Source organism: Penicillium cosmopolitanum (genome assembly GCF_028827165.1).
Source record: "Penicillium cosmopolitanum strain IBT 29677 chromosome Unknown utg000009l:1.0-9042332.0:1.0-9050551.0, whole genome shotgun sequence".
Taxonomy (NCBI): Eukaryota; Fungi; Ascomycota; class Eurotiomycetes; order Eurotiales; family Aspergillaceae; genus Penicillium; species Penicillium cosmopolitanum.
The window spans coordinates 653,495-670,885 of NW_026622679.1; the positions used below are offsets into that span (position 1 = coordinate 653,495).

A 17,391-nucleotide genomic window follows, 5' to 3' on the forward strand; every position below is an offset into this window, starting at 1 on the left:
AAGGCATCGAGCAAGTACTGTGAGGACATGATGATAGACATTGTGAGACAGCGCAAGGTGCACATGGCTCAGAGCATTGCTGTGGGCATTTAGAGTGGCCACACTCTACACCACAAGGTGATGTACATGCAGGGCATGCGTCTTGTCCATGGCATTCGAAGCTACAGGCATGAGAACAGGTGGAGGATGGTCTTCCGCACTTTTGTGTACAGGCTCCATGTTCAATTTCCTGACCTTAGGGTACCCTCATGGCACAGCAGGAGCGCCTGCAGTTATGTCCACATGCCAACACGACCTCACAAGTTTCTTCGCATATATACGCGTCACTATCAACATCTGTATGGCAGGCGACAATAACAGTATGGTTACAGCGCGGAACCTGCTTTTTTACAAGTATGGGGCACTGGACGAGAACGGGATTTTGAGCTTGCCAACATGGAAGAGTGGCCATCGAGTGTCCGCATGGAAGAATTCGTTTTGTATCATGAACGGAGATATTACACCTTTTTGGGCAAGGGTCACCACAGTGTTTTGGGCAATAATGTGTGCAGCCATTTAGTGGTCGAGGACAGGTTTCCGAGCAATAGAAAACCTTGTGAAGTACCTCTGAATGTCATTTTTGCTTGCAGGGATGACCGCATTGAAGGCGCCTGTCGCATTGGAGACTGCATCCCCCTTCAGGTGAGAGTTGCAGGAGGAAGTGCTCTAGCTCTATGATGGAATTGAAGTCTCGGGATGGCGCGGACAATTCAGTTCCAATTGGAAACCCAAAAGCCCATCTTGTTCCAAGATACCGTGGACCTTCCCCCACATGTCAACGAATGTGGGAGAGCCACCTTCGATCGGGAAACGCCGAAACGCCTTGACGAAGATGACTGACCTACTCTGATATTGCCCGGTCGCTGTTCATGGTGCTACTCATTGAAAAATATATTGAAGCTCCATTTACTTATATGGGCTTGTGCAGGCGGCTTAATATCGCTGGAGCTGCTCTCGAAGCTGACTGGCCTTGTTAAATTGTCTAGAAAGATTTGCTCAACAGACTTGGCTTCAGTCTCTGGCACTTCGGATTTGTGCTTTGGCGCAATAATTTCCGTAAAGTCATTGCCAACACAGTCGCATTCCAAATTTTGAAATGGCATTGCTTTTGTATCGGGTTCAACTGCATATGGCGGAACGTAGATGTTGGACGGAGTCGCCTTGCAGGATAGAACAGTGATGGGTGTTTCGATAATTAGGAGCTGGAAAGCGTTCTGCTTTTTTGCTGCTGTCCCATCCCTATCTTCCTTGGAAAGACAGAAGACGATCTGTACGAGAGTTAGCCATATTGTATAGATTGCTCAGTCTCCAAGGCAGAGGGTAGCTGAGCAGGTTTCGGGGATCCTTACCTGGATCCAGTGGTTCACATCAGGTTTACCTGCTTTGGTGCTTGTATGAAGTCGTTGCCACTGCGGTATTTCTTTCAATTCAGGGCATCTGGGCAATTGCACCTGTAATTCAATTTCACGTGTTTCCAGTACTTCCCCGAGCAGATTCCAAGTTTGCGTATCTGTCGGTCGTATTTTGTCCCGGTCTGAAGTGATCCGGATTTTGCTGCCAGGATAGGTGCTTCTATATTCATTCCCTGCCTGCTTTTCAAACAGAAGCACTTTTCTTTTACCCAGCTGTAATACGCGAGTTTCCCGTCCCGTTTTCGAGTACTGCATGTGCTGAGACACATATACTTTCAGCCAGCAACATTTTAGGTCGATAAAAGGAGTCAGTTTCAACCTTATTGGTATCCGGGAGCCTAAAGGGAAGCTTCTGCCGAGGAAACAAATATCATAGTGAAGCTGCTCACGGAAGTCCTTAGAGATAATAATTGACTCAGTTAGTTCCAGTGAGTTTTCTGAAGGCAATCGAAGGAGCGGGATATCCAGTTGTGAACGCATTTGTGAACGGAATATTCCAGGGAATTCGATTTTGGCTTCGAGGTAGTAATGAACAGATACAAGCTCAGTGCTGATAGTTTCAGGAAGTAGGTCGTGCACGAGAAACTCGAAAGGGTAGATATAACCGCCAGCAGGAAACATCGTATAATGGCCTTTCGGGCGACTGTTGTTGGTATGTTGGGGGCTTTCGCTACAAGGGCGCGGAAGCCCAGACCAATCTAAGCTGCCTGAATAATACTCGGGCGGTAAAAGTTGCTCAACCTGCAACGCTAGAGCTTTGCTTTTGACAATCTGACCAATCTCTTGAGCCGATATAGACTTCTCCCACAAGTTGTGATAGCCGCTGTCTTGTAATGTCGCATGCCCGTTCTCAAAGTAGGTAATACCAGATGTGATCAGATCCTGTCTTCTAGTACTTCCTAGTGAATGCATAGAATGATGAGTTAGCCGCATAAAAAAACATTGGTGGTGCCACAATAGCGCTCAAGACAGGTAAAAGACGTACCCCCCAACGGCTGGAACCTAGCAAGACCATGGAAGGAGACGCATATGCCCTTGATTTTGGTCGGTTTGGTGACCTCAAGATGGAGATAACCCCGAGAGACTGCCGGCTGATTCTTGGAATGGCGATCGGGCTTGCCGTCTCCTTGCAAGTATATGACAGGCTCGAGCAGTATGAAGCTCAGTTTCAGGCCCCCTCGAATACCCACAACATGGCTCGAGGAATGGCAGCGACCGATTGGAGCTTCCAATGACTGCATCATGCACTTCTCTCGAGTAGCAAATCCTGCGACCGAATCAGACCCATTTCTACAATATCAGATATAGGCACGTTACTTCGGTTCGATGTACAGCCACCGCTGAAGTTGGTTCTAGCAGAACAGGCGACTGATAGTTCTGGACCGATCGCAGTTGGCGATGAATTAAGAGCAAATGGTGCTGTGAGTAAGTTAACTATCACAGTGGCTAATGATCCCGCTATTTATGATGTTACAAGACTTGATAGTAGGTGCGCTTGACAGTTGATGATAAGTACTAAACGGCTCTAAATCACTTCGGCGTCGGCGCGGGATAGAAGAATGCTCATTCTAATTCACGGATCGATGACCCTCATTGGAATTGGACTATCTCTCGGTGGCAATATGTTCGAGCTCCGAGCAATGTGTTTCCCGTCCTATCTACCGGGGTTTCGAAAGGCCTGGGCCAGAATTACCCTATGGCGCAGCATGATGTGACCGGGGGCGGATCGCGCCAAGTTTAGGTACTGTGTGGTTCGTACCACTAGCTCATGATAATCTCCAAGTGTATTTATTTCAACGTAAGGGTAGATGGAGAAGTTCCCATAGCTAGCGTCATGGTAAGATAGAACCATGGGTAGAGAGCTGTCCCGTACCAGATATTCCCCACCGGCCGGGCAATAGTATCTAGACTATTGGACGGTAAGTCATCAGTCAATCGGGCGAATCTAACTCTCGGATATCCTTCAGATTACGAAAGCCGATTCAAGTACCATACGTGTTCATCCTAATAATTCGTGTTCATCCCAATATTAGAAAACTAGACCATAGATTAGATGATTCGAAGAGAGTAGCCTAGAGCTATCGCACCTAATTTATAGCGTTTAGCATAGGTATGGATATGAGAATGTCACTGTCTGCTCGCTAATCGAAGAGCAGACCGCACACCATAAAACATGAGGAACGGGTGGGTTTCGTATTCGAATGGCCAGGGCGGTAATGGCATGGAGGCGCGGTCTCCCAAGCTATCAAACCACACGCCCTCTGCCCTCTCAATTCGCTCAACTGGCCCTTCAAGCGCCGAATTATTTAGCATCGAGGAGCCCTAAATACCACCAAGATGGATTCATTTACGCAGAGTGCAAACTGCGCGCTATGTCCAATCTGCTGGAGAGAAGAGGGAAAGAAAAGGTATAACAGACAGCAAGATATCACGTACAGCACTGCAGATGTCAAGCTTATGATAACTTGATGGGGTGGAGCACCAGAACATACTTGCAATCTTTCACTCACATCCTGCTGCTCTTCAGGATGTAGTCGATTTTGGGGCAGTCTATACTATGCTCAGTACTCCAATGCCGAAGTCTAAACTCATTACCTGGCGTACAAGGATGCTAAAAGGCGCTGGACGGCACCAATGTATACCTCAACAATGGTCGATCGAGCCGCTCGGGGCCTCTGGACCTCCCAATTTCGATCGTGGGCATAGACAAGGGCTAGGGCTCGTGAATTAGCACCAATACAGACAAATTCGCACGAGATTCCACAAATCCTCCATACCAGTGGGCAGCGCATAGCCGGATCCTCTGTAGGGTCGTCAATGAACAGACTGATGGTGCCATTCTGTACTTATCCATTGTCAGTAGTTCGAGTGGTAGTTGCCCATCCCGGGCCCTGCATTATGGCGTGGCATCATTCACTACTTCTATCTCTATTTCTAATTCCACTACGTTCGTCTGATCTGTGAATCCTACGAATTAACTCAATTATTCTTGCGCTGCTGTACCCACGAGAATCATGACCTTCAAACATCTTCTATTTCGCAGATAGTCGCGAGAAGCTTAGCAGAGAAGGCTTGCGAACCCTATCACAACCTACGTGTGGTGGTCGGTCATGCCAATTTGCTCCATTCACTGATAATCAACTTTCCGAACAGGGCGGAGGAACAATAGTGCTGGTATACTAGGACCTTTATTAGTGTTATCGAAAATTATAGCACGTATCCAAGAAAGAGAGATATTAGCTGAGTGTAACCTGGAGTACCAGCCGAGGAATTCGAGCAAAGAGCAAGAATGCGTCCATCAAAACCTAGCAATTGACCAGGTGCTTTTGGAAAATACAAAGGAAGCCGATTATCTCTTCCCAAAGAAGTTTTAAATCTCTACGGCGCCATGTTAGCTTTCAACGTTCGCTGCGTATCCCTCTTCAATCAAAAGGGAGTGAGATCACTACCTCTCAATCCCACTGGTGATTTTGGCATATGAAGTAAAAATGCGAAAACTAGTCCTTGGTCAAGAGTGGGTCAAGAGTTGTGATATCAAACAACCATCTCTTTGTTTATCATGCTCGGCTACTACAGGGTCTGTGTCGGATGTGTTCTTGTATTCTTCACACCAAACTTAGAATACAGTCATTGTTAGGGCAAAGGGCCCGCTGACAGAGGGGACAGGTGTTGTGACCATCGAGGAACCATCTTTCTATACACTGGCAGTGAAAGACATGACAGCACTGAAGGCAGTGTACCCTTTGTGTCTTCCTTACCATATCTAGACATATAGCGCTGGAACACTTGAGCCTTAGCCAATTGAATCATCCTTGACAATATGGAATCCTTACCAGTCCACTGGATCAGGTTTTGCCAACAAAGGAGATTGTGCCGTTTGCCGTGATGCCCACCACACTCCGAGTTGTTTTACTGGGGCAGCATCCGTGAGATATCTTAGGCTCTTTCGCTGTGAGGAAGGGAATGAGAAGCCCCGTTGACTGCTAAGTGAGTTCCTATGCTGCATACCGCTAGCAAGGATTCTGGTTCTAAGTATAATCCTGAAGAAACCAAGGTCAGCACTCGTTAAGAGTACGATATAGCCATGGATGATATTCAGAATAAGAAAAAGACGAAACGAGGTAGATCTGGCGTACATAACCGTCATGAAAATACATGCGAGACAGTAGAGGATGATATCCAGCGGTGGTGATTGAGTTGGATTTGCCTCACCCAGCTTCGCTTCCTGGGTGAGTCCCATGGTAGATATTTTCCAGGAGAAGTGCCGCCCAGTCCAACTTTTGTCATCTTAGGTGCTGTCCGCCTTTTCAATGAAACGTGGTTTTTCAACCTGCAATCATGACGTTCAGTCGAATCCGTCGGGAAAATGCGCGTTAGAAGCGTCGCTGCATTGAAAGTTGCTACTGGAAGTTGAAATACGGGTTTATCCTTCCGAAACTTGTTAGCGACCAACGCTGAATTGCCGGTTTACCCCGCACATCACGCCACTTTAAATCATAACCGTCCGACAACACTTAGCAACCATGGAAACTAAATTTCGGTTCTGGCCAGCTGATCGGTATAATATGGGCCCCTGAAATAAATTGTCAGGCCTGATTGCTCTTGGGTGTTTCGTAATCACGTCTAAAGGAGTCTCATGTGACAGAAAGTATCACCAGAACGTAGTGTTTAAGCAGTACATCAGGTTACTTTAAGCGATGTTTGAGCAACTCTTAAGCTTTCGGCAGGTCTATGTTAATTCGACATTGGTTCAACCTACAGATCATGAGTTCAATACATCCTGCTCGCCTATAATGTTGAGACTCAAATCAAGTCTGAGCGTTTGGAAACCCGCTGCCAAGGGCCTGCAGCAATGATTTGCAGGAGTTAGGAATTGGAAACACATAAACTAATATCTCAGTTTCGGGCCCTTCAGATGCCAACGATGTCTCAAGGTCCCCCAAGGCCGCAAAATCTAGCTTGAACATAGGAAAGCAACCCGCGTACATCTTGGAATTGGTCGGCACTCTAACTGATTACAAGATCAGTATATGTCTCGTTGAAAATCTGAAGCTCCTATCAAAAAGAAATTCATCATTCTTGCAAAACCTTTCAGTCAGTATATTCTATTACTTCCTTCTCATCCTGCAGGAGTACCGCCGATAATCAGCTTTGCGAAACGGACTAGGATAACAACGGTCTCAATCTAATACTTGTAGTGCAATGATGCGAGATGCGAAAATCAGGATTTCGAGGATTCACTGAAGATATTAAAGCGATGACACCATGATTCAAATATTAAATATCAGTATATGGCCCATAGGCTTCCTACTTGGACTGCCCTTCTTGCTTACATATACCCATTATCTGGTCTTTAGGTACTTCGCAGCTCTGTGACGACGATCTTCTCACAGGTGGATCATCCTGCGTGCTGGAACGTCTGGTACGAGGTGTTCTTCATCAAGGACCGGGGATATCTTACGCTTTTAGTCCCACCGTAACTCTAGAGGGATCTTTATCCATCTCATCCTGATGCTATAGCTGCCGGGCCTCTTCATTGCCCGCAACGTCTTCTATGCATGTTCTTTCCCTCTTCCGAGATGAGTATATGGAATTTAGCACACCAATATTCGATGAATTATGAAAGTTAACGAGAAGAATGAACTCGGCCCTTTTCCTCAGGGATTCTTTCAGATGATATGATGTCATTTCGTACTCATCCTGAATACATAATAGCGCTGTCATCAGGTTCAGGTTGGCGCTTAATGAACTAGGTGGTGTTGTTATCCTGAGCAGACTCTGGTATATTATAATTTGTCAGTCTGGCACTGTGAAGAGTCTTGAGGTGTAATTCTCAACTGATTTCCCTCTTTTGAGCAATACAGTACACGATAGCAGGCAGATACAAGTTATGGTGTGGCGTGGTCCTGATCTGCACAACCCCCATATCACAGAGTCCCTTGTTGTCCAGCATACAACTAGAGGGAGCTTTTTCCTGGTTGGGGAATTTTACAGTGCCATCCGTTTTCACTGTCACCCAAGCGACTTGGTATCCATCCTCAGTACCACATAACTCCATAGTCACTGAGGTGTCATTGGCTGCAGCACCAATTAAATCTCCGAGGTATCAGCATCAATCTCACAAGCTCCAATTTTGAATTAATAATTCTCTTGATCGATACAGTGCCTTATATACTACATAAACATTTTTGTGACTGGTGAACCTACAGAGGTCGTCTGCGGCGAGCAAACCTGATAGCTTCTGTTGATCTTCTACTGTACAGTAGTGACTTTGAGCACACCCAGCAAGAGCACTCATGGAAATTATTATACAGTAACTGCCACCGGACCGAAATAAAATGGGAAGGCGGCTGAGAAATAATGAGGCCTTTAGAGAATCAAGGGTCTATCTCTTGGGTCTTTGGATATAATATTGTCATGGATTTTCACTGATGTGGCTCTGTCCTCGATGGTCACCTCTGGTAGCGCATGCCATGGTGCCTGGACAAATGCTTTTCGACTCTCCCAGTGGCAAGGGTCCAGTACCTATATCATAATTTCCACCGTCCAACTAGATATTATACATAGGAAAACGATCAGAAATTATGGTATTATATCTTGATATAAGGCATTAAAGATTTGGTATTCAACTACTACCGTTAACTCAGCGCCTAGTCATCCTGCGGGATTTTTTTAGCTCAGTCATCATCTACCTCCACCGAGGTCTTGTGATTCGAATCTAGGGGATAATATAGAAGGGCGAATGTCGATCAAGCCCGCTTCTCCCACTTACGTCACTACGCTCCTTCAGATCGCTTTACCAATCCGTGGGCCAGCTAGATTAGTTTGAATGAGGCTCTAGCCCTTCGAAGTACAAAAGTCCGGTCAAGAGGGTCAGACCATCCAGACAGAGAGCGATAGTATCGAATTAACAAAGAGGGCATCATAACCAGAATTTCTAACAAATGTGGATATTATAGATCTTGCAAGATAATAGCGAGCATTAATTATTCGTGTATATAGAATATCAGGATAACAGCAGGACAAATAGACTTTCGCAGAGGGCATCTGAACAAACGAGATTACAAGATAAATAAATCAAACATAGCAATTTGCCAGAGATTGTGCCGTAAGAAAATCCGCTACTACTCTAGGTAGATAACCACCGCCCTTTGTTCTCCTCGATCCAGGCTTTGAAGTCCTTTATTCCAGGGTAAAGCTTGCGGCATGCAGCAACATCACCCCCGTACCCTTCACGTTCAAACCAACGAAACATATCTCCCACGGTGCCCTTTAAGATGAACTTGACTGTAGAAGCCACGGGGCACGGGGCCATGGGCATAGGGAATCCCACGGCAGCCTTGAACATGGCATCAGCCTGGGGTTGAGTTAGCTCATCGCCCACTAGTGTCAGGGCAGTATTGCGGTAGTCATCGGGATGCATGAAGCTGTCGGCCGCAACGCGACCAATATCCCGGGTAGACACAAACTGCAGCTTCTTGTCCCCAATTTGCTCCCACATGCGAGCGAACCCCTTCCCATGGATATCGGTGGTGAGATTCTCAAAGAACGTCACTGGTCGCAGGATCGTGTATGTCATATTTTGTGGACTGCTTGCAGCCTTCTCCGCCAAGTGTTTCTCAACGCGGTACTTAGCTGCAAAATTTTTGACTGCGGTGGGATTGACGGGCGATTTTTCGGGGCCACCGCGGTCACCCGACGAGTAGACGAAGTGGTGCACTCCATGAGCAACCGCCGCGTCGACCATGGCCGTCCCTTGCTGCTCCTCGGCGTCTGAGTTAATCTGCACGCTGTACACACCCCACACAGGGCCAACTTTTTCGAAGATGGCCTCGGGCTGGGCCATGTCGCCGTCCACGACAGATACGTTGAAATTCGCGCTAAGTTTCAGCGCGCGAGGGCTAGCGACGTCGCGCGTTACAGCGATGATGTTGAGCCCGGCTGTATCGGGGGCCCAAAGGAGGCTCTGAATGAGAGCGCCGCCCTGCTTGCCGGTAGCGCCGGTGACTAGCACGGTCTTGCGCGGGGTGGACATCCTTAAATTGAATTATAAACGATGAAGGGTGTGATTAATATTGCTGTCTCAGGCTGTCGCCGATGGAATGCATTTCAAGGAGTTAGGAGCAAGTGGAGTGGAATATTCTTTGGTCAGCTCAGGACATTAACTGTTATTTATCTTGAGGAGTGCGATGCCATATCAGCCTTGATAGTCTAAAAATAATCTCCCGTGGGGGTCCTTTTACCTGATCAATATTCGGACACGGAAGGGGTCTGGATGCGTATCTTTCCTCGTAGCGCCCTTCGGAGAATAACTCTCTGAGGTGCATTGAGAAACGTGGGAAATGTGAGGTTGGTGGATGTGGCGTGGGGTGGGGCTTATACTTTTACTACTATTTGAAATAGGACGGCTCATTTTGCGGAGCACTATTCATCCGATGGCCTCCTATTGGCGACGTCCCTTGTCTGATACAAGGCTGGGGCCTTACGGCACTCTCCGCCCACAAAGTGGGCAAGTCCCAACCCCACGAGTGATGCATTCGTTAGAAGGGTCAACTTTGAACGTGGATCCCAACTTCTCTCTATAGGTTAGTTAGTATTGTTAGAGTCAAAGTACATTTGCTAAATTGGGCGAAGATCTACTTTTGTGAGATTGATAAATATTTTTACAATGGTTTTTGTCAAATGGTGGCGGAGAACGCGCCCTATTCGGACTACAGGAAACTCCCGTTTTCGGCACACCCAGGTTAGGCACACATTTTCATTAGGCACCAAAATCTCGTGGGTGGACCCACTTTTTTGGGGTTTCCCATATATAGGAAGATCAACTAGCACACTTTCGTCCGGCACATAGTTAAAATTGTCGGAACGTTGCCATTACAGTACGGACTAGTACGGACATAGCCAATTGAGTACTTGAGAGTGTTTTATTTTGAATAATTGTCACCTTTTAGCGGCGAACCTTCGGTGCCTGAAACCTAAGGTTGTCCAGACCCCGCGGGGTCTTGGTCAACCGCGGTCAACGGAGTTCGCTTGTCAACAAAGCTTTTGCCCCTTATTTTACTACGTACAACTACCACCACCATGGATAAACCCTATTCAGATGTTGAACGGCGTATTTTGACTGCCTGCTCAGTTGCTAGAACCTCCAAAAAGCCTAACTTCGCTGCATTGGCGCGTGAATATGAGGTTCCCGTTGGCCGATTGCGGGCACGCTTTGCCGGTCGAAAGTCTCGTAGTACTCGTCAAATGACCTACACCCGCCTAAATGAGGATCAAATAGCCTCATTGGTACGCTGGATTAGGTGCCTTGATAACCTACATGTACCACCTACGGCTAAAATGGTGGCTATATCGGCAAATGCATTACTACGCAGGGCCAATTCAGACGCACGTCCACTTGCAAAAGATTGGGTGTACGATTTTGTGGCTCAACACCTACCGGAAGACCTTTTTTGGGTGCAACAGAAGCCTGCGGATCAAAAGCGTATCCTTGCTGAGGATATTGGTGTTTGACGGCATGGTATGACCGTTTAGAGCCATTTATCAAGCATATTCCGACCAAAAATATATACAATTTTGACGAAACTGGCTTTCTGCTTGGCCAGGGCAGACCTCAAAACGTTATTTCGGCCAATAAGCACCGTACCAGAACCCATTCATTTGAAAGAGGCCAATTGGTTACCGGAATTGAATGCGTTGCAGCCGATGGTTGGGTTATGGAGCCATATTTTGTTGCTCCGGGGAAGGCCCATCTAGTCAGATGGTATGATGGTGGAAAGCTCCCTGAGGAGACACGAATCGCTGTTTCGGATTCTGGATATTCGAATGATCTACTGGCAATCGATTGGCTGCACTTTTTTGCCGAAAATACGAGCCATCGCCTAGGAAAAAGTACAAAAGAGCCCCGCCTTTTGATCATGGATGGACATGGCAGTCATCTCACCTACGAATTTTTGGATATTTGTGACTTCTACAATATTATTCCATATGTCTGCCCGCCTCATACAACCCACCTTATTCAACCACTTGATGGGTCTCCTTTTCGAGCGCTGAAACAAGCGTATCGAACTAAAAATAACGAGATTGCTCAATGGGGTGGTGATGCCCGCGATATATCGGTCTTTTTTACTGAAATAACCGCAATTCGTGCAAAAGCAATGACACCACGTACTATTCGGAAGGCATTTGCTACACGTGGTATCTATCCTTACAATCCTAAACTAGTTATTGAGCCTTTGGTGGCTGCACAAACCCCTGAGCCGGATCTCAAGATATTTGATGGTACACCACCACCAGAGCAAATATCTAGTATCCCCAATACACCACCTAAATCTGCATGGGATGCACGTCGAACACGCAATAAAATGGTCAATATACTTGATAAATCACCTCTTGCGGCTGATATACGTGACCAATTGCTTCGTGTTGCCCAATCCCAGATTCAGCTTGCAGAGGATAAAGACCTACTACAGGATACCCTAGAGAATAGATTGCCTAAACAACGCAAAATTGCACGCAAGTCGCAAAAGCAAATAGGCAAATTTGGTGCCCTATCCACTAAAGATGCTAATCGCCACATTCGTGACCGAAAAAAGGCAGAAGAGATCAAGGAAGCGCTTACGGAGTTACGCAATCCACTACCGTATCCGGCCATGAGCGATGCTTCACGCGCAAGATTAGACAATTTCGAGGTCGAATACCCTCCGTTATTGCCTAACCTAGAAGAGGATTATAGTTGATTGTCTATATATCAGGCGTTGTGGGTTAAAATACCTAGAAAATAAAAAAAAGCTTCGTTGACGAGCAAACTCCGTTGACCGCCGGTTGACCCACACCCGGAGGGTGTGGGTCAACCTTAGGTTTCAGGCACCGAAGGTCTGCCGCTAAAAGGTGACAATTATCGCAAGGCGATAAGGAGGTCACGTTACTGCTCTCCTCCAATCATGTCCCTAAGGGGTAATAATAACTAAATCCAATCCACCTTCCGACAACATCCAGGGAGCTTTCGCTGGTTACGAGAAACGTTGTGTATCTCAGGAAACATGATTTCGGGGGATAGTCTGATTAGTGGGTAGTTTCGCTGGTGCGAGAACCGTGGCTCATCCTGAGAAAATTACCTTTGTTTTAGCTACGTCAGGAAGAAACTTCCAAAAAAGGACAAGGCAGGTTTAGCCGGGAGTCCACGTGACTTGTGTCAAGCGCTACCGCTGTCGCCTAAGCGAGTGCCAACTCTTATGCTTTTTCCTACATGTAACCCTATCCATCCTTCGACATCATCGCAACCATGCCCCAGGTGAACACCACTTCACAACAAATTCTTGATATTGAAGACGCTCTGGTATCCGAAGAGAACCCAGCCCATGATGGTAGTCTCGACTATGAGCGTTGCGCCAGACTACACAACTACTTAGTCGCGTATGGTTGGATGGCTCGTCACGAACGAGACACTCCCGACCTTGATGCACTAGCCAGCGAAAAGTGGTTCTTTCAGGAGGCAGAAGAGGATATAGCAGCTATTCGGAGCCGCCTCATTACTCCGCTTAAATCGTTCCTGGATTCAATCTATGATCCCAACCCAGATTTCTTCTACTGGGTTAACCGTCTTGTGATGATGCCTTGTGACGAGTATATCAACGATGAAGACAACAACGAGATGGAGGAAGGCAAAGAGCGATTTGTTTTGATTTATCAGACTGAAATGGATCTGGGCTCGCACAATCTGGGCGTTATTTACGACCAGCAGCGTAATAAGGCCTCATTCCCTATGACTATAGAGAATACTGAAAGTGTGGAGCCTGTACATGAGCACGAAGAGATGTGGCTCCCGCTGGAGACTATTCTGACTCATTGGATATATATGATTCGAATTGGTAAAATTGTCCCTGGACTTTCTGAAGGGGATTTGTCTGGTGATCCGAGTCTCGCGGCAAACAGATCACAATTTGGTCTGTGGTCATGGCTCCCTTATTGTGATTTCCAGCTTGATAGCACAATAGCTGCGATCGAGCGCTACTCAGCGATAGTCGAATCTCGAATGCCTCCTGATTCACTTCTGCCGATTTCTTCTGCGCCACTCTTTACTGATGCAGATCTGGATGCGGCGGGCGTACCGCAGGATTGTTTTATTCGCTCGCTCTTGACCCGGGTCAAGACTCCACGTTTCAGGTTTATCGCTCCTGGGCTAGAAGTTCCGCACGATAAGGAGGCATTTATAAGGCGCCAGACGTTTACCAGTATGGGTATATCCCTTGAAGAAGGTTGTGTTCCGGGGGTCTTAATATTTGCAGCCCCGGACAAGCTGGTGGATGTCAACGACGAAATCCACTCCTTATTCTCTGTCGCGCATGAAGACTTGGGTATAGAAGGCAACTCTATTCCAACTGGACTTTACAGTGAGCCTGTGCGTCGGAGCAATTTTGATATGGAGGAGGCAGGCTTTCATATTGTGCTTCCGTTCGACTTACGACGGGCTAAAATGAGTGATGGGAGATCAGTCACCGACGGATTATTCACAGATAGCGAGGGCTCATTCACAAAGCTTTTTCAGCATGGTTACTTCCATCCCTTTGGGGGTGAACGGCGAGCACAGAGATTGGATAATTTATTTGACCGGTGGACGGTGATGCTTGAAAGTGGTATATGGACAGTGGGTGAAGATGGTGTGGAGGGAGGAATCGATAAATTCAGAGAAGCAGATAGAGGTGACGGGACCGAATATTCGATTGCATCAAGCTGGTGACTTAATTCTTAGTTTTTTGTGTGAACCTCGAAGACAAAAAGTCAGGTTACTACCCTTATAACGCTAAACCAAAAAGACGCCTGTATACAACATTCATCTCCAACTAGTTATTGCTTTTGCAGTGCCTGAGTAGTCACGGAAAGTATACCATTGCCTATCCAGTAAGAAGAAAGCAGTAATGTTTAGACTGAAAATATGGTACAAATAGGGGATAAATGCCCGCTCGGCTAATGTTCATTTCCACTTGAGTGGTCAATCAACGTCCCATGCTATATCTAAAAAACACAAGAGCCACTATAACAATTTGATACAGAGCAATATTCACTTGTACTGCCACAATATCCAGCCGCAGAGCAACAATCACCAAACTGTGATCCAACACATGTCATGTTGTTCGCAAAGTTAGGGCCACACTCCCCATTCGTAGAAGGATATCCCGTCGTCAGACAAGCCCCTGAGTAACAATTAGGGGGGCTGCAGTAATCATTACTGCTACCGCAATATCCGTTGACTGAACAACATTTACCAAACTGCGTTCCAGTACAGGTTTTGTTGCCAGCAAATAGGGGTCCACATTCGCCGCTTGTTGATGGACCTCCATTGTCAGTGTCACAACCTCCGGCGTAGCAGTTTCCTGCGCCGCAGAATTGAGTTCCATTGCCACAGTATCCGTAAACTATTCGAGTAAACAGATTCCTCGGTCAGTCATTATGATCACTCTGAAAGCACTTGCGCGTAGAACCCAGCAAGTGAAAAGGATGAACATAAAGGAGGGTACACTTACTACTGCAGCAGTCGCCAAATTCAGAGCCCGGGCAAGTCATATAGCTATTATCGGGCCCACAAAGGCCGTTGGTGCTCACAGTGCTATTTCCAGCAGAGCTACAGTCATTTGTGCATTTTCCTGTAGACGAGCAACAGCTAACGCAAAAAACGTGCATTAGTTGATATTCTCCTTTTTGAAATCCCTAAACTTCGCCATTTACTGTCGCTGAAGGAAGATATGTTGATACTTACTTCCCAAATGCACTATCAATGCAAGTCACACCCACTCCACAAGCCCCATCAGTCGAGATACTCGGCTCAGAGACTGGTGCTACACATATATCATAGTTGAGCCAGAGATTGGAACAGTTTGAATCAATGAAAGTGTTCATGATTTGCAGCTGTGTGAGATTAAGTCCGAACTTGAGATTCAGTGTAGCGCAGTCGTCACCCGAAATTACCTGGTAAAACTTGCCGCAGCTTCCGGTAGTGCCGCTTTGTGTTGGATAGGCTGGTGTTGCTGTAGTATAATAGACGCCAGAACCAGTGGGTGCTGTAATTGTGACTGATGGTGCTTTCCATGTACCCCCAGGAGCTTGCATACAAACGCGCTGACCATTGGAAACTCCGTCGCAACTACCTTGGATGTTCGAGTTCCATGCCAAAAATTGGGATTCAGAAACATTGTTGGTGGTGTTAGAGGCAAGCTCAGAGAGAGATGCACTAATTTTATTATCCAAATTTAGCATATAATAGGATGGTTGTTGATTGACCTTACAATCTTAAATGTTTAAAGGAATTTTGGGTGTTCTTACCAGCTCGGAGATCCCCAGATTGTGAATAACGGACATGGCAAGGGCAAGCAGACAGGAGTATCGAAAAAGCAATTGTAGTCTCCTGTCGCCATGCGCGCATCTCCTGTAGAGACGTTATACCTGTCACTGTCAGTCGCTATTTACTTGCATTCCCTCTATCTTCGAGCGATCCAAGTCTATGAATTTATCACGGACTATTTACCTGTCAGAAAGATCGTCGCATGTAAGCCAATTTTTTATTGGCTGCACTATTTGTCCTAGACAATCCGCTGTAGATTTGGCAGTACTGGTGGTGGTTGTGGTAGAGTCCGTAGTCGTTGCTGTTGCCGTCATCTGTGTGCCAATATACAGTGTTGAAGAAGATGTCGTATATGGCAAACTTGTGGAACAGTTCTTTTGGATGGAAGCAAATTGTCCAATAAGATAATCTGTAAAGTTGGTCGATGCCAGCCAGGGATCCAGGAGCCGAAGCCGATATAGCTCTAGGAAGCATTCACTACAGAACTTTTAGGGGTTTAGCACGCTTCCAAAAGCATTTTTCTCACGATGTGTTAGCCCATACCATCGAAGAATTATAGAGATTGGTCATTGCCTGCATGTCAGTACTGATTGATTGGATATCGAAGTCTTCTTCTTTGCAAATATCAGGCATGTTGGCCTCATCGGCGCACATAAGCGTGTCATATCGCATGAAGTCACTGCCCTGCCACGACTGCGAATCGAAAAAGCACCAATTGGATTCACTATTACTGAGTTAACTGATACTTCACGGACACCCCAGGCCAAAATATTTATATTTTTTGCCGTCGAGGATACTTACGAGTCTTGCAAGCATGCGATTTTGGCATTATATGTCAGAGAAAGTGCTAAGGCTTTGGCCTCGACGATAACGCCGCCCTGAAAAACTGTTTGACTTGCACAAGCCGTTTCCACATCAGACTGCCATGTCTTGAACGAGTCTTGACACGTTGTTGTGCAGAGGGCGGTGATATTATCCATATACCAGTCTGTATAACATCAATGGCTCAATTCCGCAGATGAAATGGTACGATTTTTGCTTGAAACTGTGCTCATTGCAAAATTTCTCATGGTTACTCACAATTAGAATCCACCCCACCACCCAGTAATTCAGACACCTTTTCATTGCAAGAGATCGTTGAATTCCTAGTTTCTTTTCTCAGTGGCCATCCATAGGAGGCCTCTTTGGAGCCACGTAGACGAAAAATCCATTTGATACTTACAATGCATCAATACAGCTACTCGTCAAGCCCCATCCCGCCTGCAGTATTTCTCTATCGTAGAAGGCATATAGTTCAAAATCGGCCACAACTAACGGCACAGTTCCGAGCCACGTCGCAACAGTGAGAATTAACGGATACCAATGCATACCTGGCCACGAGAGCTCGACCTGTCGTGATGTTCGATGCAAAATCTGCAAAGGAAAGAGCACCGAAAGTTCGCCAGCAGAATAACTACTTACCAGAGCAAGCTCATTTCCCCGTTGTAGTTTCAGACATGCAAAATTCCTCGCTTAAATGCTAGCGTTTGCGCTATCGTATCGATGTATGAACTAGAAAAGTCTTGGGGGTTTCGGAAATTACTGAATTCTGGGACTATGCAT

General features: G+C 46.4%; 4 protein-coding genes across 4 annotated transcripts; 1 reads left to right on the forward strand and 3 right to left on the reverse strand.

The window, feature by feature from the left end:
- Positions 1–950: 950 nt before the first annotated feature.
- Positions 951–2,692, reverse strand: N7509_008317 (uncharacterized protein; the record flags this gene model as incomplete). Its single annotated transcript, XM_056632954.1, has 3 exons — positions 951–1,307; positions 1,389–2,350; positions 2,437–2,692. Coding segments are annotated over 3 exons (1,575 nt in total), but the record flags the coding sequence as incomplete, so codon positions are not given.
- A 5,888-nt stretch (positions 2,693–8,580) lies between these two features.
- N7509_008318 (uncharacterized protein) lies at positions 8,581–9,486 on the reverse strand (the record flags this gene model as incomplete). The annotated part of the gene is made up of 1 exon (XM_056632955.1): positions 8,581–9,486. One exon carries the CDS (start codon positions 9,484–9,486, stop codon positions 8,581–8,583), a length of 906 nt encoding a protein of 301 aa, XP_056483575.1.
- Positions 9,487–12,735: 3,249 nt separating this feature from the next.
- Positions 12,736–14,190, forward strand: N7509_008319 (uncharacterized protein; the record flags this gene model as incomplete). The annotated part of the gene is made up of 1 exon (XM_056632956.1): positions 12,736–14,190. The coding sequence occupies one exon, from the start codon at positions 12,736–12,738 to the stop codon at positions 14,188–14,190; it is 1,455 nt and encodes a 484-aa protein (XP_056483576.1).
- Positions 14,191–14,465: 275 nt separating this feature from the next.
- N7509_008320 (uncharacterized protein) lies at positions 14,466–16,769 on the reverse strand (the record flags this gene model as incomplete). The annotated part of the gene is made up of 7 exons (XM_056632957.1): positions 14,466–14,866; positions 14,975–15,111; positions 15,208–15,662; positions 15,771–15,873; positions 15,973–16,274; positions 16,333–16,513; positions 16,591–16,769. The coding sequence occupies 7 exons, from the start codon at positions 16,767–16,769 to the stop codon at positions 14,466–14,468; spliced, it is 1,758 nt and encodes a 585-aa protein (XP_056483577.1).
- Between the last annotated feature and the right edge of the window lie 622 nt (positions 16,770–17,391).